Source organism: Microtus oregoni, unplaced genomic scaffold (genome assembly GCF_018167655.1).
Source record: "Microtus oregoni isolate MIOR12 unplaced genomic scaffold, Mior012 000032F_ref0000030, whole genome shotgun sequence".
In the NCBI taxonomy this organism is placed as follows: Eukaryota; Metazoa; Chordata; class Mammalia; order Rodentia; family Cricetidae; genus Microtus; species Microtus oregoni.
The window spans coordinates 21,544,985-21,570,684 of NW_024543091.1; the positions used below are offsets into that span (position 1 = coordinate 21,544,985).

Consider the following 25,700-nt stretch of genomic DNA (forward strand, 5'->3'; position numbering starts at 1 on the left):
TCGCTGCACCCCTCCCCGGCCCCGCCCCCGGCCCCCGGAAGCCCCTCCCCGGCCCCGGCTCCGCCCCCCGAAGTTTCTTGGGCCTCGGGCTGCCGGCGGGACAGAAAACAGCGAGCCGCCGCCCGGCTGCGCTTAGATGGAGCAAGCGGAGCCCGCGCGGCGCGGGCAGCAGTAAGCGGCTAAACGGCCGGACCTCACAGACTCGCCATGGAGGAGGAGGTGAGGGCTGGGCCAGACGGAGCAGGGTGCTGGCCTGGGGTCCTGCCCGCTCTACTTGCACGGGTCTCTACCTACTCTTTCCCTTCCTTCCTTCAGGCAGAGCCTGGACCGATGGGGTAGGGACGGGGTGGAGGTCTAGTCCTGCATCTCGCCGACAGCATCGTCCGTTATGTTTTGGGCTTTTCTCATCAACTGGGAACAGTGCCTGTCATGATTCCCATTGGATTGGAGGGGAGACTGAGGCCCTGGGGAGTTGGGTGACTTGCTGAAAGTAGATTGGGTTGCTGTGCCTGAATCCCGTTACACCCTTTCTTGACTTCTTGCCTGCCAAGACTCTTGAGGAGTCAGACTGCTTATGCTTATGTGTGTGTTAGGGGAGGAAAGTTCTTAGCGGTCCTAGGTCACTGTCTCAAGGAATGAGACTGTAATGGAGCCTGGTGGCAGGGCCGAAGAAATCGCTTTTGTCTTCCATGTGTAAATCTCTCAAGAGTCCCCACTGCTTTTGCCCTTGTCTATCTGAGGATGTTAGTTGAAGGGTCAGGTCAGCTACCTCCCTCAGAAGCAAGGGCTGGATCAGCCATGCCCCTTGAGATTCCTCTGTCCTCTGCTCTCTCAGCGTTCCCGTTATCCAAGGTTCCAATACACAGCAGTCACCTGCTGCATGCTCATGAAATGAGTAAAAAGAAGACTTTCTTATCCTTTGAAGGGTGGGGAAGAATGATGAAGCTTTCCCCTCCGGAGCCACCCTGCCAGCTGGGGTGCCTTCAGTGAGCTCAGCTGCCTGCGTTCCTGTCAGTGTCCCCTTGCGTATTTCCCGGAGCAGCAAGGCTCTGTTCCCTGTAGGCTGGACCCTGAGTTTGTGTGGGATGGTAGATAAGTCACTTCCCCTCTCAGTCTGTGTTTCCTCTTCTATAAAACACAGGGCCTAACCTCCTCCCCTAGACCTGACGGTTGGACTGTGGTCCCTGCACTCAGAGTGGGTCCAGGTAAGGGGCAAAAGCAGGCCCCTGTTTTGCTGTGGTTTCTCTTGCTGTTACGGGTGGGGCTGCTGCCTGCCCCTCCGTTCCCCTCCTGCAATGGCTGTGCTCTCTGTCCAAGGCCCCTCCCCTGTTCCCAGAGGATGTGTGGGTCAGGATTACTCCATCTCCTGATCTGCTCTGGTCCCCAGTTGAAGGAAGTCCTCCTGGGGCTTCCTGGGCTCAGTACTGCCCTGTGCTCTCTCTGGTTCAGAACTGCTACCATTGCTACTTTCTGGTTCCAGATACCAAAAACTCCTGACTATCCGGCTCATTAACATCTTGCCCATGCTATTTCCCCGTCCAACCCCATGTCTCATCCACAGAGTTGGGAGCTCTCTGTGCCTGTCCTCTCTTTGGTACCCCTAACTCTTGTTGCTTCCTGCTTAACAGTTTTCCCTTGTTTCCCCATGCCTGTGTCCATCCTTCTCTAAAATACCTCTTAATTATGGCCACTGACCCTCAGGCCACCTTTCCACCTCACCTTCACATAGCCGCTTCCCGCCCTTGTGCTTTGCACTTCCTGGGTCCCAGGACCCTGGGGCCAAGCCTCCCTTGGCCTCTGTGTAGGATGTAGGATGGTGGGTGATCCCTGTCAGGCTGAGGCTTGGAGAAGTGCTGGGTTGGGCTCTAGCATCTGTCTATCTGTGCTTTCTGGTCTTCAACTGTAAAATGAGAAGGGAGGGGGAATCCAGAAATCTGATAATGTGTGTGCAAAAGCTTTGAAAACCAAAAATATCAGTGTTGCTGCTGGCCCTGGAGTAGGGTTAGAAACCTTAGCTCTCGGCCTCCCTGGTTCTGCCCCATTGCCCATCCCAAACCACCCCTTTCCTGGCTCCAGACTGCCACTTGCCCTGACCATTACTGAGACAGGCGTGGCAGCATCTTGTCGCAGGTTTTATGACACTGGGCCAGCCTCTCGCGCTTTCTGCTTTGCTTTGTCTCTTCTGTAGCAAAAGGATTGAGAATATGAAGTGTTTTTTTTTTTTAATTTTTTTATTTTATATGCATGGGTGTTTTGCATGCATACGTGTCTGTGAACCACTTGCATGGCTGGTGCCTCTGGAGGCCGTAAGAGGACAGCAGATATCCTGAAACTGGAGTTAAAGATGGTTGTGAGCTGCCATGTAGGTGTCAGGAATCGAACCCAGGTCTTCTGGAAGAGCAGCCAGTGCTCTTAATTCTGAGCCACGTCTCTAGAGCCACAAGAGTGGGAAGTCTTTGATGCCTTTTTGCCTTTACTTCTCCTCGTACACCTGCCTTCTGAAAGAATTTCTGTATCAATCCCAGGCCGTTGTTGCAGCAGAAGGCTAGGATGGGGGACTTCCTCAGGGTAAGTGCCATGAGTTTCCCCACAGACAAGTGCTCCCTCAAGCACCCACCCTCCTAAAGCTTCCCTCAGGCAGGCTGAGTACTGTCTTTATTAACCTAGATGATTCCTTAGGGCAGGAGCTGTATTTTTTCCTTTTTCCATATGCTTCATTCTAGGCCTCTGATAGAATAGATCCTTAATTTTTTTTTTTTTAATTTGAGACAGGGTCTCACTATGTTGTCCTGGTTGGTGGAATAGTATTCCCTATACAGACCAGGTGGGTCTTGAACTCAGAGATCCTCCTGTCTTTGCGTCCTAAGTGCTGGGCTTAAAGACATTTGCCATCATGCTTGTCTTGGAGTTGGGTTTAGTTGAAGGGCAGAAGTCATCACAAGCTGCCTGCCATGTGCCTTGCCAACAAGGTTTCTTCTGTCTGTTGTAACTTTACTGTAGCTTTTTGTGTCTCTCTTTCCTACTCAGGGTCAAGGCAACCTGTCTCTTTTTCCTCCTTGTTTTTTGAAAGAATAGCCCTGATACACTCCCATGTCAGGCCTAGGAAGCCAGACTGATGCCATGGGGTACGTCAGGAGTTGCTTGCAGGAGGCAGGAGAAGGCCTGCTGAGGATGGCTGGGAGGGGAACAGAAACAGTGGTCAGCTGGTCAGTAAGAAGAGAGGAGCTGGAGAGACTGGGCTGAACAAGACAAAACCTCCCCTGTGAACCCTGCCAAGGGGAGGGGCGCCATGTTAAAACTTACTGGGGTGTAGCCAGACCCCTGGTGGGAGGAGGTCTAAGGAGGCAGGGAGGGAGTTTGGTGGAGGGTGGAGGCAAGTAGGACCCTGGCATTTAGCCAGGCCTCCCATAGGATGGCTGGGCTTTGCCTCACACCATCTGCAAACCCTCAACTGTTCCCTTCCCTAACCTCCTCTAACCCTCCTGCCCAGTCCATACTGGTCCCCACCCACCTTACAGACCTTGGACTGGTTTCCCTAGCTCATCTAGTCTTGGTATTCACTAGGCACTCTGGTGTGCATTCCCTGTCCGGAGGTGACAGCGATCAAGGCCTAGGTTCTAACCTTGGCCCCCAGAGCTTCCAGCTGATGTGAAGTTTTACGTAGCAGACAGTGGAGGAGGCAGATAGAGGAGATCGCAGGGGCGTGAGATCTCTTTTAAAGGGTGGGTGGTGGGTTGTGCTTTCTGGAATCAGAAGAAAAACTTGGAACTCAGAGATGGGCGATGTGAACAGCAGCTTCCACAGTCCCCACAACCTTGTTCAGGAGACACTGAGAGCTCAGGGCCCAGGGGGTGGCCAGCAGTGCTGGCATGCTGATAGGTGTGTGTGTGTGTGTGTGTGTGTGTGTATGTATGCACTCGCACGCGCGCACATAGGGATTCTTACTCTGTAGTTCTTCTCTTCCAGTCCTGGACCTTGTGGCAGCCTGCCTGGGTCACTGAGAGACTTAGGTCCCTGGACATCCCCCAGCCTGTGAGAGCATGCTGTGAGCAGTGGCTCAGGAGAATTAGGTACACGACTGAATGGGAGAATCTCCCATTATTGTCCAGGGGCCCTGAAGTCTCTTCCTCCTTCCCCTGGCAGGGTGGCTACTGTCAGCCTCCTCACTTCCTCATTCCTGCATCCGGGAAGATCATTTGGAACCAGCCCACTTCCCCATTTCTCTTGCCATGCACCAAGTTAGAAGACCAGAAGGGATATCCCACATTCCTGGAGGTGTGGGACGGGCAGATATAGCTCAGCTCTCGTTCTAAATTGAGAACCAGATCTAGAGAGAGGTCCCTGAGACTCAAAGGGGGGGCTGGCAATGATGGGCAGAACAACAGTAACAAGAGTGACAGCTGCCAGTTACTAAGCTAGGTATGCTAGGACGTGTGTCTTGTTCTCATTTAGTAACAAACGTGTATCCAGCCCTTAACTGTGTGCCAGGCACTGTCCAAGAATAGCAGTAAACAAAACAAAGTCCCCTGTCTTCATGGAATCCTATTTCTATATTGTCTTAGTCAAAAGGCAGAAAAACAAATGGATTCCTATTTATACAGGTGAGCAAACCAAGACAGAAAGAAGTGGCATCATTTGCACCATCTCTTTCTGGTCTGTGGGACGTGGGCTCCAAAGCCCACACTCCCAGTGAAGCAGAATGTGTGAAGTTCCAGGAGGAAGAAGGGCTATAGAGAGACACTGGCTGGAGCCTCTCTACCATAACACAGAAGCCAGGCCCTGCCCAGCTCCTGACAGCTCACCACACTTCTATCTGCCTGGGCTTGTCCTTCCAAAGACATCTGTGGCCACAGGGTATCTCTGGGGAGAGGCGTGCCTTTCAATGGGGCCCTTTTTGGAGCTCTATGTAAATTATAACGTAGTTGAAATTAGTCGGTGTTGATTTCCTTCTAGTGTCCTCTCGATTCTGATGCACTCTTGATCCTTTCTCTGCCACCCTTCCGCACACTCAGTACCCCAGGAACCTCTAAGTTTAGCACAGTGGTTAGAAATAGGGTATATTTAACTTTTTATTTTTACAAATAGAACTTTGGCGTTCATTAGGTATCAGTGAACAAGATTAAGTGCTTAGGACTCAGGGGTGAATCTGACCCCATCGGGTAGACATGTAGACGTCTGTGTTCCTGTGTACCTAGCACCCAGCCATCTGAGCAGGTTGTGAATGGGACATGACAGACCCTGAGACCACCGTGTAGCTGCCTTCTGCAGAATGATTTGAACTTAACACCAGCCTGTGACCAAAGAGACAGTTCCCAGAGTCTTCATCAGAGGAAGTAGCCACCCCACAGTCCTACCCTGGCATGGGCATGAGAACTAAGGAGTCCCCTGCTTCAGGGCAGGAAGCTGTATTGGAGTCTCTAGAAAGTCAGGAAGGTGTATATATATATATATATATATATATATATATATATATATATAGAGAGAGAGAGAGAGAGAGAGAGAGAAAGTGCCTTTTCTGGGCCACCAGGTCCCCTTTTCTTTTTTATTGCATGTGTGTGTGTGTTTGTTTGTGTGTGTGTGCATGTGTGCACACATATGAAAATCAGAAGCTTGTGAGAGTTGGTTCTCTTTTTCCACCATGTGGGTTCTGGGGATCGAACTCGGGTCACTAGGTTTGGTGACAAGCACCTTTACTCGCTGAGCCATCTCCCCTGCCCCTTCATAGCACTTTACGTTAGTTAATGTGTGCGTTCCTGGGCATTTGCTTGTTTAGCTACTCCATCTCCCCACTGTGTACTCGATGAAGGAAGGTTGTATCGCTTTTGTTCTCTCCCCAGTGACATGTGACATTATATGGGCTCAATACATTTGTTCACCAGTTTAATAAACACGGGGAGGCACAGGAGTGGGAAGAAAATGAGTTCAGAGAGACCTGCTTTGGATTTTGGTTCTGTCTCTCTAGCCACATGATCTGAATTTCAGTTTGCTGCGACTGTGGCTAACAGTGCTACCATAGTGGAGAGCAGTTATAAAAGTTAGGTGAAGCTATGTGTGCTGTGCACAGTACAGGGCTCACGTGTAAGGTGGTGGCTATTACTACTGCTGTTTTTTCTGATATCTGCCTGGAGGGTACCTGGGGAAACTTCACGTAGGATGATGTACCCAACACTAGATGCATCCCTCGTGTGATCTGTGGACCATATGGCTTCATGGCAGCAGCCCTCATGATGTGTCCTGGTACTGTCTTACAGAGTATGAAGGAGGGGAGCGAGAAGCCTCGTGGAGCACGGACAGCAGACAAGGCTGGCTGGATCAAGAAGAGCAGTGGAGGGCTCCTGGGTTTATGGAAGGACCGCTACCTGCTCCTCTGCCAAGCCCAGCTGCTGGTCTACGAGAATGAGGTGAGGGCTTGCTTGACCCTGACAGCAGAGACAGAGCGAGGCAGGCAGGCCAGCAGGAGGACTGGGGCAGGAAGACTCGTTCCGTTTTGCTTTTTGATTTGGTTGCTTTTGTGTATGGTTTGAGACAGGGTCTTACTATGTAGACCAGGCTGGCTGGCTAAAAAGTCATAGAAATGCATCTGCCTCTGCCTCCGGGTGCTAGAGTTAGAGGCGTGTGCTACCACACTGACCCCACTTCACCGCTGACATGCTGTGTCACCCTGGGCAAGCCTCTTATCTCCTTTGGGTCTCTGTGTGTATTATGGGGGTGATACTTCAAACTTAAGAGTTCCTCAGTGAGGAGTCTATGGCCCTCTGTGCATGTTGTACTGAGTCTCCTCAACTACCTACCTATACACTGGAGCTTCCTGGGTTTGGCCAAAGTTTCATGGAAGCATTTAAAAAAAAAAAACTGAAGATGTTTCAGTTAGCATCAGCACGAAAAATGTTAATTAACCCTTAATCTTCATACCTTTTTTAAAATATAATTTTTATTTTATGTGTATGAGCATTTTCATTTATGTGTATATGTGTACCTTGTGTATAGTGCTGAGGGAGGCCAGAAGAGGCCTTCAGATTCTCTGGAACTGAAATTGCAGATGCTTGTGATATAGGTGCTGGAAACCAAAACTGGGTCCTTTGTGAGACCAGCAGTGTTAACTGCTGAGCCATCTAACCAGGCCCCCATTTATTGATTGATTGATTGATTGATTGATTGAAAAAAAGCTCTCACCTTTCAGCTGGCTTGGAACACTCTATGTAGACCAAGCTGGCTTCACAGAGATCTACCTGCTTCTGCCTTCTGAGTGCTGGCCTCAAACTCATAGAGATCCACCTGCCTCTTCCTCCTGAGTGCTGGGATTAAAAGTATGCACCACCACCATCCAGATGAAAAACTTTAAAATGTTAAATAAATGACAGGAGTGATAATGAACACCTTTAATCCCGGCACTCACAGAGTCGGGGGTTTATCTGTGAGTTGGAGACCAGCCTGGTCTATATAGAGAGTTCCAGGACAGCCAGGACAACATAGAGAGACCCTGTCTCAAAAACAACAAACGAAAGGACACACAAATAAAATGTTAAATACTCCTTGCCACCTCCAACAGCAGATGTCGCCTGAAGGACTTTCCAGTTGGAATTGGTACTAGAAACTTGCACTGAGGCTTGGAGTCCTTTTTCCGACTTTGTAACTGCCTGGCTGTTCCAAAGGCTGAAAAGCTGCAGCCTTCCTCTCCTCTAACACTGAGCTAACAGTTGATACTTATTAAACATTTATTTCTTTATACATTTACATGTGCACAACACGTGTGTATGCGTAAGTGTTCATCTGTGAGGGCTTGTATTGTCAAGGCACACGTATGGAAGTCGGAAGACGGCCTTGGGTGTCAGTCTCACCTGCATACTCAAGGCTAGCTGGACCACAGCCTCCTGGGGATTTTCCTGTCTCTGTTTCCCATCTCATGGCAGAAATGCTGGGGTTACACTCAGATTCTCATCCCCTTCCCTAGGCTTAAGATTTGGACAACCTAAGAATACTAAAATTGACAGCCTTACACCTATAATCCCAGCAAAGCAGGAGGACTGCCCTAAATTCGAGGCTAGTCTAGATTATAGTGTGAGACCCTGTCTCAAAACAAAAGCTAAAGTTATTAGTTAAGGAAGCATCAGAGATGCTGTTACACAAAGACTCGAAGGAAAGGTGGCTATTCTTCTTGGTGCTGGGGTTGAGGCTACAGAGGCCCATTGGCTGAGAACGGGGCAATACTGTATGTCTTCATAGATTCTGTGAGGATAGAAGGAGCCTGCATCTTACCTATCAGCCTCTCTCAGCCCCTTTAAGGCAGCTTCACACATCCCTAAGTGCCCTGGGCCACGAAAGCACAAGTAGCCTGATTTAAGGGTTTCAAGGAGTTGCCTTTGAAAAGCTTCCTGTCAGCCACACGCCTTTAGTCCCAGCACTTGGGAGGCAGAGGCAGGCCATCTCTGTGAGTCTGAGGCCAGGCTGGTCTATAGAATGAATTCCAGAGCTACACAGAGGAAACCCTGTCTCCAAAAAAAGAAAGAAAGAAAAGAAAAACACCTTGCCTGTCCTGCTGAGTCCCCAGGAGTCTGGATGACGGAGAAGCCGTGGGAGAACAGTAAGGAATGACGATGAGCAGACAGCCTCCCAGATGTTCCGCACTTACCAAATTAGGATGTGCCACAGCTGGAAAAGTGGCAGACGAGGGATATTTTTATTAGAAAAAGCAAAGGGGGGGAGGATGGTTGATATGTTTTTTTCCAGTGCCAGCTGCTACAGGAGCTGAGTGACAGGCTCTCGGCTGTCAGCCTGTCAGGCGCTGCCATACTTGTCCTAGACTGCCTTTCCACATCTGGCCACGGCTGGGAAGTGGGCAGGGTTTCACATTCCCTAAAGATGAAAAATCCAAATCATACTTTAAAAAAAAATCACTATGAAAAACTTAAATGTGATTCCAAGAACTTAGCACCCAGGGATGGAGCTTGGCTCAGGAGAAGGAATTGAGAAATGCTTATTAGTTCAATTCCTCTTTCTGATGTAAGGAACTAGGCGAGTGCAGACGGCTCTTGGCTGCTTCTCTGCTGTCAGAGGCTGATGTTCCAAAACTGTTGCCCCCGCCCAATGCCTCCTGCTTTATCCTCTCTGAACTGCAGAAGGCCCTGGATGATTCAGCACTTCAGTGTTGAGTTGTCCCAAGCCAGGCAGCCTTGGGTTGCTGGGTAGTGAAGACAGAGTGAATTTGTTCCTAAGAAGAAGGTGCATTTGGGCTGGTAGTTGTCCACTGGGGAGCCTGGGTAGGTGTGGGTGTGGAACTGTTGCTGGAGCTTCTCCTGGATGCCAAGGTCTTACTCTAGGCTGGGCACCATTCTGGCAAACTGGTACTGTGTGTGTGTGTGTGTGTGTGTGTGTGTGTGTGTGTGTGTGTGCGTGTTTTTAAAGGCAGGGTTTTGTGTGTCCCCACCTGGCCTTGAACTAGCTAAGGACGTCCTTGAATTTTTAATTCTCTCGCCTCTACCTCCCACGTGCTGGGATTATAGGTGTGTGCACAGTGCTGGCTAATTGTGTCAACCTGACAGGCTGGAGTCACTTTGAAAGAGGGACTCTCTGCTGAGAAAGTGCCACCACCACACTAGCCTATGGGCAAGCCTGGGCTTCATTTTCTTGCTTGATTATTGATGTGGGTGGTGCCACCCTTGAACTAGTGGTCCTGGGTGCAGGCTGAGCAAGACATGGGGAGCAAGCCAGTAAGCAGCATCCCCCATGGCTTCCATTAGCTCCTACACCCAGATTCCTGTTCCTGCTCTGGCTTCCCTGGATGATGGACTTCAGGTTGTAAAATGAAACGAACCCTTTCTTCCCCAAGCTGCTTTGGGTCATGGTGTCTATCACATGATAAACTAAGACAACTGCCAAGACTGATGACCTAAACTCGATCCCAGAACCCACATGGTAGAAGGAGGGAAGTGATCCCCCATCCAGTTGTTGTCAGCCATTAAGACAGCCACCATGCCTGGGTTGTGTGGTGCTGAGGAAGAAACCCAGGACTTTGTATATTCGAGACAAGTGTTCTAGCACCCTATAGAGCTATAGAGCTATAGCTACAACCCCTGTATTCCTCTCTTGAGAGCTACTTCATGTGGAGTGCCGCTGGGGAGCATATGGAGACAGACACACAGAGACTAGGAGAGAGCCGGGCAAGGGTGAGATAGAACTGTGATCTTCTGTGTCGAGGCTCAGCCTTCCCGGCATCTAGCCTGGTAATTGGCAAGTGCTTTATAGGTGTCTGCATGCCCCCCGTAGTGGGTAAGACACAAGAGCACTAAGATTTGGGGGATCATGGCAGGTTATTAGGGGAGATTCCCAGAATAGAAGAATTTTTCTGGTCTGTATGTTTCATGGAAGAACCTGAACAGGATTAAGGATCAGGGCTTAAAAAGAGATACGTGGAAGCAAAAATGGGAACTGACACGTGATGGCACCTGGGCAGAGTGAGCAGGCTGCCCTGGCCATCGAGTCCCTTTCCCCCTGAGAGGCTGAGGAGAAAACATGTCAGCCATCTGCCTTGAAAAGTACTGAGCTCAGGAGGGTGGTGGTGGTGCACGCCTTTAATCGTAGCACTTGGGAGGTAGAGGCAGGAGGATCTCTGTGAGTTCGAGGCCAGCCTGGTCTACAAGAGCTAGTTCCAGGGCTATTACACAGAGAAACCCTGTCTTGAAAAACCAAAAAAGAAAAGTACTGAGGTCTGAGCCTCACCCTAACATTGATCTGAGATGTTATCTGGGTGTGGGAGTTCTTATAAAAGTCCTTTTGCCTTTTCATTTACTTACTTACTTACTTGTGGGGTGGAGGGACATATGCCATACTGTTATTGTGGCAATCAGAGGACAGCTTGAGGGATCACTTCTCTCCTTTCACCATGTGGGTTGTGCGGATTGAACCCAAGGGTATCAAGTCTGGCAGTAAGAACATTCATCTACCATCTTAGTCAGGGTTTCTATTGCTGCACCGAAACACCATGACCAAAAAGCAAGTTGGGGAGGAAAGGGTTTTAATCAGGCTTACAACTTCAGCATTGCTGAAGGAAGTCAGGCCAAGAACTCAAACAGGGCAGGAACCTGGAGGCAGTAGCTGATGTAGAAGCTGTGGAAGGGAGCTGCTTACTGGCTGACTTCCCATAGCTTGCTCAGCCTGCTTTCTTATAGAACCCAGGACCAGCAGCCAAGGGACAGCACCACCCATCATGGGCTGGGTCCAACCCCATTGATCACTAAATGAGAAAATGCCTTAGAGCTGCACCTCATGGAAGCATTTCCCCAACTGAGGCTCCCTCCTCTCTGATGACTCTAGTTTGTGTCAAGTTGACACACAAAACCAGCCAGTACACCTACTTAGCCATCTTGCTAATGTGTGTGTTTATGTGTGTATACATGCATATATATATATATATATATATATATATATATATATATAAAATTTATTATATATGCCACCACCATACCCAATATTTGTGTGTGTGTGTATGTGTGTCCCCACTGCATTTAACTAGGGTTACTTACATGGTCATAAGTAGAGGGTCATTTACTTAAGCAAGGGTATGTTAACAATGATTACAGCACCAGGAAAATGACTTCTTTCTCGGCAATCATTGGCTGGCTGCCCTAGCCCCTCAGGGCTGAGTGGGGGCTCATGCTCCCCTCCCCACCCATGACAGAATGTTGGTGGAGTCTTATAAAGGTAGCCACTGCTGCTGTGAACGGATGGTTGCAGCAGTCGGACGTGTCCAGGAGACAGTGTTCCACAGCTCTCCTCCCTACCCTCTGGCTCTCACATTCTTTCCACCCCCATTTCCATGATGCTCTCTGCTCCTTAAAGGGATTGATGGAGATGTCCTGTTTAGGGTTGAGCACTCAACAGTTAGTCATTCTTGAAACACTTTGATCAGTTTTGACTCTCTGCATTAGAGTTCGTCGGTGTAAACAGAAATTCTCCGGCCAAGGCTGAGAGCAGCACTAATCTGTGGATTATAAACATATATTTAAAAGGCATTAGGGAAGCAATAGTAGTAAGTTCCCAGCTCGGACCTCTCCAACATGGTCTTTGACCAGGTATTTTTTATTCTATTCTATTTTATTTTTTGTTGTTATTGTTTTAAGATTTATTTTGTGAGGCGGCAGTGGCGCATGCCTTTAGTTCTAGCACTTTGGAGGCAGAGGCAGGAGGATCTGTGAGTTTGGGGCCAGCCTGGTCTACAGAGTGAGATTCTAGGACAGTTAGGGCTGCACAGAGAAACCCTGTCTCAAGAGAGAGAGAGAGAGAGAGAGAGAAAGAGAGAGAGAGAGAAGAGAGAGAGAGAGAGAGAGAAGTTAATTTTATTTCATGTGCTTGGATGTTTTGCCTACATGTGTATATGTGCACCACAGTCATGCCTGGTGTCTTTGGAGGTCATAGCCTCCCTGGAATTATGGATAGTTATGAAACACCATGTGGATGCTAGGAACTGAACTCAAGCAACTGCAAGAGCAACAATTGCTCTTAACCTCTGAGCCACCTCTCTAGAGCACGATATGTTAATAATAGCAGCCAAGAATTCTCTTCTGTAGGGCAGGCCTCAGATCTGGTCAGAGAGAAGCTGGCTGTACCCGTAGCAGTTGTGACTCTGTTGCACCAACGAGTGCATCTTGCCAGACTGATGGATTTGTCACTTGCAGGTTTCTAGCTGGGAAAGACCATTGATGACCGTTTTCTCCCAGCAGTCTGCATAACACCTTCCAGCACAATGGAAACTAGCCAGCTGGGAGGCAGCCTCCTGCTTAGTTCCATGATTTCTCTGTCCTGTGGCCAAAGTGTGCAGTGCCTTTAGCAGATTTGGACGTTATTAAAAGCCTCAAGGCTGCTGAGACTGAATATGTCTGGCATAAAGAAAGAGTTCTCAGGGGTTTGCTTACACCAGGGTCACCTGGAGTGATGGTTAAAATTCACATTATCCCCAGCACTTGGGAAGCAGAGGCAAGTGGATCTTTGTGAGTTTGAGGCCAGCCTGGTCTGCAGAGCAAGTTCCAGGACATCCAGGGCTATACAGAGAAACCCTGTCTTGAAAAAACAAAAAAAACAAACACACAAACAAATTCACATTTTCAGCCCATGCTTTCCAAGTTTATGATTGGATCAGAAGGTACCCACAAAGCTGCATCTCTAGCAAGTTATCAAGTGGCATTGGACGCGTTGGTCAGTGCTTTTGTAGTTGCTTGCATGACCCTGGCACTAAGTGATGGGGCCCTCAGAGGCTGAGAGCACTAGATCCTACACTGGAGGGCCACTGGCACAGAGCAACCAAAGAAGCATCAATCAAGCTGGCTGGTGGTGGCGCACGCCTCTAATCCCAGCACTTGGGAGGCAAAGGCAGGTGGGTCTCTGTGAGTTTGAAGTCAGCGTGGTCTACAAATTGAGCTCCAGGACAGCCAGGGCTGTACAGAGAAACCTTGTATCAAAAGAAAAAAAGAAGAAGAAGAAGAAGCATCATTCATGCAGCCATGTGTGGATGTGTATGGTGTACACTTTCAATCCCATTACTTAGGAGGCAGAGGCAGGTGGATCTCTGTGAGTTTGAAGCCAGCCTGGTCTACACAGCAAATTCAAGGCCATCCAGAGCTCGCTCGCTCTCTCTCTCTCTCTTTCTCTCTCTCTCTCTCTCTCTTTCTCTCTCTCTCTCTCTCTCTCTCTCTCTCTCTCTCTCTCTCTGTGTGTGTGTGTGTGTGTGTGTATACATACACACACGGCCTGCTTCTGCTCCCCAGGAAGTTGTACCAACTGGGTCACCTCCAGAAGAGGAACCAGTTAACCACTATTAAGGGAGAGCTTATTCTAGGCAGCTTGCCCGAGAGGTATCGTATGCCCAAAATCTTCTAGTGTCAGGGCTGGCAGGCAGGAAGTTTAGAAGGCAGCCTGGTGTTGTGTGACAAAAATTTTCCTGGGGAAACAAAGCAGTCATCCAGTCATCCCAGATAGGAAACCCATGGCAGACAAAATACGGACACCACCAAAGTCCAGCTTGGTGAACCAATGAGTTTTATTGGAGTTACTTACAGGAACATGGGTTCGAGGTCACTTACAGGAGCAGAAATGACTCAGAGACAGCTGCATCACCACAGCCCACCCAGCATGGGCGACCGATCACAAAAGCTGGGAACTTGGAGCCCACTGCACAGCAGCAGCATAGCGGGTTGGAGAGCGTCCTCCTTGGGTGCCTCAGTTGGCCCAAACCTCTCCCAGGTAGCTTTTCTTTGCAGCTCAGTTTATCTGGGTCTTTGCAGCTGTGCTCTGCTTACCATGGTAGGGAAGGGGCTTTCTGAACCCAGTCATCTTCAGGGAGATCTTGAAGCCTTTTTGTTGTTGTTGCTGCTGTTTACCTCCCTGCTTGAGCTGCTCCACGGAAGGATGGAATGTTTCCGTCTTGGATGAGTCAGTCACAGGACAACTAGCCAGTGGCGGAGACCAGGCACCGTTTGGCCACTGGCCTACATAGTGATGAGGCTGGAGTGACAGGCTGGTGGAGGGGGGGTGTTCTTACGCTCCTGCCCTCTCTGTTGTGTCCGGCCTTCAGCCTGGGGTGAGAGGCCCCTCCCTCTAGCTAGCAATCAGAATGGGAAGATGTTAAGTGAGGGAGCCGGTTGGCTCGGGATCACTGGGCTGAAGTCAGGGCATGTGAGCCTGTGTCTGGTTCACGTCCTTCATGGGAAGCTCTCACCGTGTTTCATGTCATCTTGGATTCTTCTAGGCTGCCTCTTCCACACACCTCTGTCTGGCCACTGTGCCTGCACAGACCCCCAGGCATCCTTTTATAAACCTCCCTAGCTTCTCCTATTTTTGCCTCTTGTTTTAGGACCACTAGACCCAATCTTTAGGCACAAACCCACCCCTTACTGTGTATCCCACTTCTTTGTGTGTGTGTCTTTGTGTGTGTGTTTTGTTTATTCGAGACAAGGTTTCTCTATGAAACAGTCCTGGTTGTCCTGGAACTCAGGCTGGCCTCGAATTCACAGAGATCCGCCTGCCTCTGCCTCCCAAGAGCTGGGATTAAAGACATGCACCACCACCACTTGGCTGTATTCGCTTCTTAATCTGCATGGTGAACATTATGGACACATGCCGCCGGCACACGCTGGCACTGTTTCCTTGCCAGGGTTTGAATACCACATCTTGGTGATGCGGTGTTCCTGCCCAGTAGGATCAGAGTCTGGAATGTATATTCAGTGACTGAGGTTCTTAGAGGATCTGGCTCTCATCTCACTTCTTTGGCCTCTCTCCCTCTCCAGGACGAGCAGAAGTGTGTCGAGACGGTGGAACTCGGAAGCTATGAGAAGTGCCAGGACCTTCGTGCTGTCCTCAAGCGGAAGCACCGCTTTATCCTGCTGCGATCCCCCGGGAACAAGGTAGGGGCAATCCTGAAGGCTGCCTCCCTGCAGTCTAGGATCTGCCTGGGAAGATTAGCGGATTAGCCTGGGGAAGAAGGCAGCCTGCAGGTTCCGTTAGGGGGGCTGAGACTTACACTTATGTGGTCCCTGCGGTCCTGGATGCTGGAAGAGATCACAGTGTATGTTCCTCATTAGTCCGACGGGGTCAGGTTTATGGTGTCCTGAAGGTCAAGGTTCATTTAATGCCTGTTGTTTAGGGTACTTTGAGGACGAGAGAATGGTCTTTCAGGCCCTGTAAGCCCTTTCTTGTCCTGGAGTCCTGCTGTCCCCCTGAGCAGAGTATGCGCTGTTTGAGAGGTGCAAAGTACACACAGGTCGGCACCTTTGTCTGTCCATGCATGTGCACTTCCTTATGCGCGGATACCACTTAGCCATGTCAGGACCACTGTGTGCGTGTCTTCTGTGGATGTGGGGTGACAGGAGGTTTTGTCTCTTGTCACCTGCTTTGCTAGCTCTGGGACTCAGCCAGTGCTGTGCGCTAGGTGGGTCACCCAGCAGTAGGACCCCTTCAGAGGAGCCCGTCCATCCATACAGCAGCTTCTCAGCTTCTGTGGTAACAGCCTTCCTCCACCCATGACCCTTCCAAGAGTTGAGGCTGGTTCTGGGGGATGGGAACAGGACAGTTTGGGAGATGGACTGGAGCCAGCAGTGCTAGCTGTGGAGACGAAGATACAACCAGACTCCTGCTCAAGGGCCCTTGACCCTCATCATTCCGCACTAGAGTGGGGCTCCCCAGAGGCCGCGCACATCCTCCTCCTTTGCCTGCTTTTCCCATCGCCCTGGGTGTTCCCCAACTTCCTTGTGGCCTCTAGCTGGCCAGGAGGTCACGTGACCCTGGCTGTCTGGTCCTGAGGCTGCCTTTTTTTCCTTTCTAATCAAATAAACAAAGACTCCAGTGTCTTGTGTGCCCCACTCCCCCTGCTGCTTCATCCCCACGCCCCTGTCCATGAGGTCACAGACAGCGGCTGCCAGGAAGCAGGGTGGCCACTGCTGGGCCTTGCTGCCCTGCTGATCTCGGCCAGCTTGGCCCTTTCCTCTTTCCGGCCGCCTCTTCCCCTCCCCCCTTTTCCTATCTGCCATTCTGCCCTTCCCCCTTTCCCAGGCCTTGGCTGCCTGTTCTGCAGCCGTTCTTATTAGCATGGTTTCTCCTGCTAGAGCCTGTGTTGTTAGAGCTTCCTCAGGGGGCTTGTGGCATGGAGCTGTAGCCTGAGCCCACCAGGCATAGCTGCTTGGAGTCCATTCTGATTGTCCCTGTGACAGTCATCCCTGTGGTATGCAGAGCTCACTGAGACAGGATCACACTGTACTTTACGGTAGAACTGGATCCCCAGACATAGTGTTCTTTCGTCCCTGTGAGTCCATTGGCCAGCACAGTAGATTTTTCCTGAGGCCATATCTCTCCGAGGGAACCAGTACCCTCCCTGCAGCCTGTGGCTGGCGGACTGGGCCAGTGGAGAAGGGGCAACTGAGTCTAGTAGTTTTGTTCTCAGCCCTTTGAGACCAGAGTTACGAAGAGAGAACTCAGCACCTGACTGTTCTCTGCTCCACTCCTGCCGCTACTGACTTCCAGTGTGTGTTTCTCAACTCTGAGATGCCAGTCTGTACCAGGGAGGGGACCCCATAAACTCTGAACCCCTAACAGGTATGACAGCAGGGGTCAGAAGGGCTGCCTAGACCCCTGGCACCTCACAGGATTGAGTGGCCTTTGTAGTCCCGGTATGCGCTGTGGCCTCTGCCTGAGACCCTGCAGCCCTGAAGGCTGGGGTGAGAGGAAGCTGCCAAGGTGCCCTAGGGTTTTCTGACTTAACTGCAGATCAGCTGCCGGGATCTAATTTAGCCCAGTCATGCAAATGAGCATTTGGCTGTGGCCGGCTTGGAGGGGGGACCTAGGGTCCTGTTTGAGGAGGAGGTGGTGCTGCCAGGAGGAAGTTATATAATGAGGATGCTGAGGGGGGCCAGGCCAAGTGCACTGTACTGTGGTGTTACATAACTAACTGGCAGAGTGGCAGGAGGCGCTATCTAATACCAGGGCGGGGAATGGGCAAACTGGCCACACCAACAGAGAACTAGGGCGTCTTGAGGTCAGAGAGTAGGCAGCCGCCCAGAAACAGGGTGAGGGAGGAACCTAGGCCGGCTCATTCATGGGCTGTCTCATTCACCTATTCTTACTGAACACCTACTGTGTGCCGGGCTTTAGTTCTGATGTTTAATTCTTTCAGCATTGCTTTGTAGTAAACTGAGTTATCCCATTTCATGAATGAGAAAGTAAAACTGCCCAGGTGAAGGCTGGGGTGCTATTCGCACACCTTCTGGTCAGCTCCAGATCTAGTTTCTTCGGAACTTTCTTTTGAGACAGTCTCAGGTATTCAAGCTGGCCTTGGATTTCTGACTCTCCTGCCTGTGCCTCTGCCTTCCAACGGCTGGGACTGCAGGCATGCACAGCCACACCTGGTTCGTGTGGTGCTGGGGACTGAAGCCAGGGCTTCAACCAATAACTAAGCGGCATCCCCAGCCCTAGATACATCTTTTTAAATAATTTTGTCACAGGGGAGGTGGCTCAGTGGTAAAGGGATGACTGTGCTAACCTGAATACACCTGTAAAACCCATGTGGGTATGGTGCCCTGCCTGTGACCCCAGTGGACGACAGGCAGAGACACGGAATCCCTAAAGTAAGCTGGCTAGCCAGAGCAGAAGCACTGGGGAGCTCCAGGCTCTACCAGAGTCCCCGCAGCGTGTATAAGATCAAACACACAGACGGAATTTTTTTTTTTTTTAAGACATGGCCTCACTACGTAGCCCCTGCCCCTGGCTGGCCTGGAACTCTATGTAGACCAGAGTGGCTTCAGACTCATAGAGACCTGCCTGTCTCTACCTCTTGAGTGCTGGGATAAATGACATGCACCTTCATTCCTGACCAAAGTTTCCTTAACTACTTTGAGTGAACTTTCAGAGGCATTAGCCTCACTCTTCAGGTGGTGCCATCACCGCCATCCTTCTTCAGAACACTTTTAAAACTCACGAAACTGCAACCAAATCCATTAAATACTGGCTCCCACTCTCTCTTCTCCAGTCCCTCACGGTCACCGGTCTACTTTCTGTCTTTGGTTTTTTTTTTTCTGGGTACCTCACAGGGGGAGGCAGTCAGTCTCGGACTCCTTCTTCACTTAGCATGATTTTATTTATGCATCTTATCCCGAGACAGAGCCTTATGAAGCAGGACGGTATCAGAATCCTTTCTGCAGGACAAGGCTGGTTGCCTCCACGTCTCCGGAAGCTGCCGGCTGGAGGGGGCCTCTCTCTTGATGCCGCCCCTCCCCACTTAAAGCCCGATGTCAGAACCGCTCTGGGTCACTCAGGCTTCCCTTTGGAATGGTTTCCTAAAGACCCCAAATGTGAGCCCTAAAAATATCTGCCATCCTCCCCACCTGTCTCTCACAGGTCAGTGACATCAAATTCCAGGCCCCCAGTGGAGAAGAGAAGGAATCCTGGATCAAAGCCCTCAACGAAGGGATCAACCGGGGCAAGAACAAGGCTTTTGATGAGGTATGGGGTGCGGTGCTCTGGAGGGTTCTTTGTTCTCTGACCCTTCAGTTTAGGAGAAGCCTGTCCCCCCCTCCTCATTCCACACTGCCCCTCAGCTCCGTCGTGGCTACAAACACTGGGGCTACTTCATTTAATCTCAAAGCCCTTCAGCGTGAGTGGTAGTGTCCAGTTTCTACCAAGGAAACTAAGGCATGAGTAAACAGGATTTGTTTGTTTGTTTCTTTGAGACAGAATGTCATCTTTTGCACTCTGGTTGTGAACTCACTGTGTAGCTAAGGATGACCTTGGACTTCTGGTTCTTGGAGTGCTAGGATTACAGGTGTACCACCCAGCCTGGTTTTCTGAGGTGCTGGAGACTAAGCCAGGAGGACTTCCTGTATGCTAGACAAGCGCTCCACCAGCTGAGCCACATCCCCAGCCCTTAATGGTTCATTTTAGACTGAAAAGCACGTGGCCTGCGAGCATAATTGTGGTAGAGCATCTGCACAGGGTCTTGGGCTGGCTCACCCAAGAAAGGGAATGTACGCAGTGGGTGGGATTTAACTGGCTGCACAGTCTGTGTGTCCTTCCAGTCCAGCCTCACTGGGTAAACAGTGGCAGCTCCAAGGCTGAGGGCTGGGGTGAGCTTAGAGCCCATGAACACCTTCCTTTTTTTTCTTTTTTGTTGGTTTTTGTTGTTGTTTGTTTGTTTGTTTTGAGACAGGTTTCTCTGTATAGCGTGGACTGTCTTGAAACTCGCTTTATAGACCAGGCTGGCCTTGAACACAGAGATCTGCCTGCCTCTGCCTCCTGAGTGCTGGGATTAAAGGAGTGTGCCACCACTGCCTAGCCTGTGAGCTCCTTCTTCAGTTGGCCCATGGACCTGAGCTGGGCAGGGTTTCCCTGTTTGTCTGCAATGACCTTCATTCCTGAGGCCCCTGTGCTGTGCATTGCCATAGGGTAATGGTGGTTTAAAAAGTTAGGCTTGTGCTAGGCGGTGGTAGCAGATCTCTGTGAGTTCAAGGCCAGCCTGGTCTTCAGAGCAAGTTCCAAGACAGGCTCAAAAGCTACACAGAGAAACTGCCTCAAAAAACAAAAAAGCAAACAAACAAATTTGGATAGCAGAAGATGAGACTTGAGAGACGCCTCCTTGCCCTGTCCCAGCCTGTGAGTCCTGTGTGTTCACCCGCGTCACTATATCACACTCCGCCTTTCACTGTATGGGAAAAGTGACTCTATATGGGAGAAGGGATGGTGGGCCACATCATGGATGGTAAAGTGGCCACAGGTCTCTGGCAGTTTTGGCAGGTTCCCTCTGTTCCTCAGTGGAATAAGAGTCCTGCTCCCTCCCAGGAACAGGCAGTTCCGGCATTCAGAGTCCAGACCTCCCATGTGATGGGCCCACCTTTCCTGACTCAGGGAAGAGAGGCTGCCTTTTACACAGCCAGACCCAGCCATAGAGGCCGTGCCCTTTCCTGGCCTAGGCATGGGTTAGGAGAGTAAGAGAGGTCAGGGCAAGACTTTGATGCATGCTAGGTCCCAGAGGGTCCTGATCTGGCCTCCCCTCCTGTCCCAGCTTAGCCCCCGAGCAGTCTCAGGGCTGCTTAGGAATGTATCTGCTAGACTGAGCTGAAGGAAAGCTGTGGAGAATGAGAACTGTCACACTCAGCAGAGGGAACACCGGTGACAGGGTGGACACAGGGAGGAGTGGAGGTCACAGTAGGGAGACACATGTGGGCAGTGAGGATGCTGAGTGCAGACCCTGACTCTGAGTCTGGGCAGTGAGTGTTTCCTGTCTTCCCAAGACCTGGCAGGGACTCAGCTGCTTCTAACTCCTTCCCAGGTAAAAGTAGATCAGACCTGTGCCCTCGAGCATGTGACACGGAACCGGGTTCGTGGGGGTCAACGGCGCCGGCCACCAACAAGAATCCACTTAAAGGAGGTAAGGCCTTCACTTGGTTTGAATAATGGGAGGTCAGCGGACCTGGGATTCCAGGTCCTCAGGGTGGCAATCGACACTCAGGGCTAGCCTGGAGTTGGGGCTTGCTAAGTGGTATGTGCTTAGGAAGGACAACAGAGATGTTTGGGCCCTTTTCCAACTATGGTTCACACAGTGAACTTGGACAGAGGAAACAGGCTTGAGAAGCTAGTCCCTGTGACTTAGAGGTCGTCTTCCAGCAGGAGGGTAGGCCTGTTCCTATTAGCTGTGACTAGTTCAGTAGAGGGACAGCTCCAGGAGACTGGGGCAGGAGGGACCATGGAGGAGTAGTTACAGTTGAAGCTGGCACCAGGTTAGTTGATGGGTGGGAGTGAGAGGGACCCTTGGAGGAATTAGTAGGAGCTAAGGCACCCGGCCTAATAATTGAGGCTGTGCTGCGGGGCTCTGTTGGTTTGGGGGTTAGACTGGGCGTGAAGGGGGAGGAGCTATGGAGGCCTAGATGCAGGAGTTGGGGATATGATTGAAGAAATGTTCCGGAGATCTCTCTGAGATCCTTAGGGTGGATTTGGGTCGAAGGAGGGAGAAATGAAGGGAGAAGGATTCCAGGCTCTGTCAGGGGTTGAAGAGGAAGAGAAAGGGATTGGTAATACACAGTGGGAAACAAGAATGTCACAGGCCCAGATACAGGTGATTTGGGAAAAGGTCCAGGCAAGGGGAAGTGGTAAGGAGTAGCCTTGACAGTAGAACTGTCGGGGAGAGACTTTAAAGGCCAGGAAAAAAATGCTCAGCAAATAAGACACTTAAGGCTATCAGCAATGGCTGCCGCGGGAGAGAAGGCCTTTGACAAGGAGAGGGCTGGTAGCCAGTACAGAGATCGTCAGGAAACACTAGTAGAAGCAAGTGGACTTGGGTGGCTTAGGATTTGGGGACATCAGCACAGGACCAGGCAGCTGCAGGAGCAAGGGAAGAACTGAGGGGAAAGAAAGTGGCCATGTGTGCAGAATATTTTCACAGAGAAGGAGTCAGTTTAGGGCTGCCAGGTACAGCTGCAGGGGGCCCCCAAAGCAGAGAACCACAGGCCGGAAGGACACAGGGTCCTTGGAAGATTTGTTCTGTAGTGAGACAGCCTGCTCTTATCTGTCAGCTGAGAGAGGAGTCGCAGAGAGAGAAAGGAATGGCAAGCCAGGAGAGGGTGTGCAGGAGGTTGAACCCAGCCTTAGAGAAGAGACTCTGAGAATTTAGGGACGGCCCTGCCTCAGTAGTGATCCCAAGTGTTGGCCATACCGCGTGGTGAGTGCAAAAGTGTGTGAGAGTCCTAGCCTGGACTCCACCCTCCCCACTCGTGCACCGGCTTCCTGCTCAGCCCAACTTTGTGACCTCTGAAGCTCCCTGGAAGGTCCCTGTACTGTGAGGAAGGTCCCAGAATCAGGCCAGGTCAAGGGCAGAAAGGCTGGATAGACCTCTCTAGGCAAGTAGAAGTAGGTGGAGTAAACAATTTGGGGGAGCCTGTATCTGACCCAGTGGCCATCCAAGATGACACCTGGATACCACCCTCACACCAGGTAGCCAGTGCGGCTTCTGACGGGCTTTTGCGCCTGGACCTCGATGTCCCGGACAGTGGACCACCAGTGTTTGCTCCTGTCAGTGAAGCAGATGAAACTCAGCCCCAGGAGCCACCCCGGGCTCTCATGCCTCCTGCCAAGCCCTCCCCGGTACCCGAGACTTCCAGCGCTGATGACAGCATGGAGACTCCTGCAGGAGAGAGAGGCCCGACTCCTGTCTCAGCAGGCCCCGAGGCCAATCCTGAGAGTCCAGAAGATGCGGAGACCCCAGCAGAGGAGGACAGTGACTTTAAGAGGCTCCCTAACAGCACATTGTCTGAGAAACTGAAGGTGAGCTGGGAGAACCCCAGTCCAGAGGAGTCTTCTGCTCTTGAGAATGCCCAGCTGCCCAAGGTGCTGTCCTCGGAGACTCCAGAGACTGCCCCCAGGGAGAGCAAAAAACCCCCTGCACCCCCTCCCAAGATCCTTTCAGAGAAGATGAAGGCCTGTATTAGTGGGGTGGATGCTTCTGGTCCATCCCAGAGTTCTGAGGCCCCTGAGACCACTGCTTCAGGCCCAACACAGGTCTCTGTGAATGGCATGGATGACGGTCCTAAGTCTTCAATGGGCACCCCCGGAACTGCTGCTCCACAGGAGACAAGAGCAGCCCCAGCACACCCCTCCTGGGACTTGCCATCCCAGTTTCATCCTCGCTCCTCTTCCCTTGGGGACCTACTCAGAGACGGGCCTCAGCATGCACAGCTGCCCAAGGAAAAGTTGTATCGGGCCCAGCTGGAAGTGAAGGTGGCCTCGAAACAGACAGAGCAGTTGCTGAACCAGGTGCTGGGCAGCGAACCACAACCTGTATGTGCTGAGTCCTTGCTCAGCCAGGCTGTGGAGCAGCTGAGGCAGGCTACCCAGGTTCTGCAGGAAATGAGGGATTTGGGAGAGCTGAACCAAGAAGCGCCTGGGCTAGCACAGAAACGGAAGGAGCTGGTGACCCTCTACAGGAGAAGTGCACCCTAGGCCTGCCAAGCCCGAGGCACAAGCTCACCTACACGCACGTCACTGCCTAGCCTTGCTAAGAAATGAGCTACAGCACAGACTGTGGACACATCATCGGAGCCTTCAAGTTTGGCCAGGCCTTGAAGCTCCTGATGTCCTTTCTACCCTACCCTGGCTAGTGGTGCCAGGTATCACCTAGGGCTACCTGGCAGGCTACCTGGCCGGCTCCCTGTTCCGGCCTCTTTCCCAGGCTCTGGGCTTAGGATGGAGCACATACTCCTGTGGTCTTTGTGGTTGTTGCAAACTGCCTCAGGCCTTTGGCACCATGCTTGGAGTTTCCGGGATGGCATCATCTCGGTTCTCACCCCAATAGTTTACATTCCTGACTTCTGTGGAGAGCACAGCTGAGCTGCCTGAGGCTCCCATCTCCTGCTCATCAGGCAGCTTCCAACCAGCCACACCCACTTGGAGTAGCTATAGGGACCTTGGGTCCAGGCTGACAGGTCATCTGTCAGCTGAGTGAAATCTGGCCCTTAGCTGGAGCCTAAAGAGGGGTAAGCGTTTGGGTGATGGAGCCATTTGCTCTGCAAACCGGATCTTTCCGGCAGTGTCCCTTCCCCTCTGGAGAGCTGTCATTAGATGGTCAGATCTCAAGGCTTTCAGGGGAGAAGAGGAACGCCAGCCTCCTGGTGCAGTCTCTGCTCCCAGGCCAGCTTCTATCCAGCCTTGCACAGTTCCGAAGATGAAAACCCTAGAGTGTGGCCTGTGTTACCATCGGAAAAACCTGTATGCAATTATCATTAATCAACCTTCACAGGCCTCTGCCCCCACCCCCGCCTCCTGTGCCTCCCAGATGGGATTTATCTGGGTCTCTGTGGTTCTTCCTCAGCTGAGACATGCTCTGATATCCACCCCCTTTCCTTCACATGCTGGAGTCTGTGACTACAACCCACCTCTCAGGCCCCTGGTGGGCTGCCCCTCCTTTCTTAATGAGAGGAGTGTTTTCTCCCCTCGCCTTCCTCCCTCCCTTCCCCATCGCCTCTGGCTCTGGGGGCTACCCTAGAGTCTTCAACCCACTGCGGCAGCCAGCAGGACTGAGGCTGGAGCCTGGGCTGGGGACGCTGGGGGAGGAGCCCTCACCTGGGATCTGCATGTGCACTTTTGTTTACTGGAAGAGAAGGGAGGGTCACAGCAGCCAGTGGCCTTTCCACTCATCCTGCTCCCAGCCACCAGTTGTGCCCACCGAGGCCTGCCGGCCTGTGCAGGCTAATGCCTTCATTTCTGTGCTGTCACTGCCTTGCTGTGGGTCGCAGTGAGTGGCAGAGCCAACAGCAATGTCTGGCTCCTGAGCCCCCCCCACACTGTCAGCCTCAAGCCACACTCCTGGGGCTCCTATGCCAGCCTGCCTGTCCCTCCATCTCCTGTACAAGAACAAGAATGTCTTTAGGTGTCCAGTCCTGATTCCTTGCCATCGTCCCTTGAGAACAATCGCCTTCTACAGCAGCAAGAAGGCTGCTGGACTTCTGCCAAGTCACCTGCTTCCAGGAATTAGAGCCCCAGTCTGTGCTGTCAAGTGATTAGTTGGGCAAGCAGTCCTGGGGTTACTACCTTAATGGCCAAATGCCACTGGCTCCCTTGCTGGAGGGGTGGGTTGGGGATGGGGACTGTTCAGGGCTGCCTCCCTGTCACTGCGGAAGGAGGCGTCCAGTGTCTTCTGCTTATCAACCATCTTTCTTGAAATTTGGCAATAAATCTCATTTTATGGAACTTCTCTGCCCCAAGCCTGTATGTTGGTATGGGAGCGAGCACAGAGGCCGGCCCCCAGGGAGCAAGGGGCTTGTGGCAATTGATCAGGGGCACTAGCAGCCTTCCAAACTCAGTTCTGGAAAGGCAGTTGTCATGCTTTTATACACTTAAATATGTACTTTTTAAAAAGTCAATCTCAACTGGGTAGTAGTGGCTCATGCCTTTAATCCCAACACTTGGGAGGCAGAGGCAGGCAGATCTCTGAGTTCAAGACCAGCCTAGTCTACAGAGTAAGTTCTGGGATAGCCAGAGCTGTTACACAGAGAAACCCTGTCTTGAAAAAACCAAGATAGATAGATAGGTAGATAGATAGTTTAAATAAATAAGTCAAGTCAAACCTACTCTGTGTTTTGGAACATACAGTGATAAACCACAGCAGACTTAAAGTCAGAATAATAGTTTTGTTATTTCTTTCTTTGAAGAAATAACAGGATCTCACTTTGTAGCCCTGG

The 25,700-nt window shown here is 51.2% G+C and overlaps 1 protein-coding gene across 1 annotated transcript; it reads left to right on the forward strand.

Moving 5' to 3' along the window:
* The first annotated feature begins 103 nt into the window (after positions 1 to 103).
* Plekho2 (pleckstrin homology domain containing O2) lies at positions 104 to 25,209 on the forward strand. The gene is made up of 6 exons (XM_041679331.1): positions 104 to 219; positions 6,252 to 6,401; positions 15,276 to 15,392; positions 18,874 to 18,978; positions 20,801 to 20,899; positions 22,459 to 25,209. Exons 1-6 carry the CDS (start codon positions 208 to 210, stop codon positions 23,461 to 23,463), a joined length of 1,488 nt encoding a protein of 495 aa, XP_041535265.1. The 5' UTR covers positions 104 to 207; the 3' UTR covers positions 23,464 to 25,209.
* Positions 25,210 to 25,700: the final 491 nt, after the last annotated feature.

Bases quoted from the DNA above. Each gene is read 5' to 3' on its own strand.
- Plekho2 (XM_041679331.1), top strand. The intron at 6,402-15,275 runs GTGAGGGCTTGC...CTCCCTCTCCAG, and splicing joins TGCTGGTCTACGAGAATGAG to GACGAGCAGAAGTGTGTCGA. The intron at 20,900-22,458 runs GTAAGGCCTTCA...CCCTCACACCAG, and splicing joins CAAGAATCCACTTAAAGGAG to GTAGCCAGTGCGGCTTCTGA.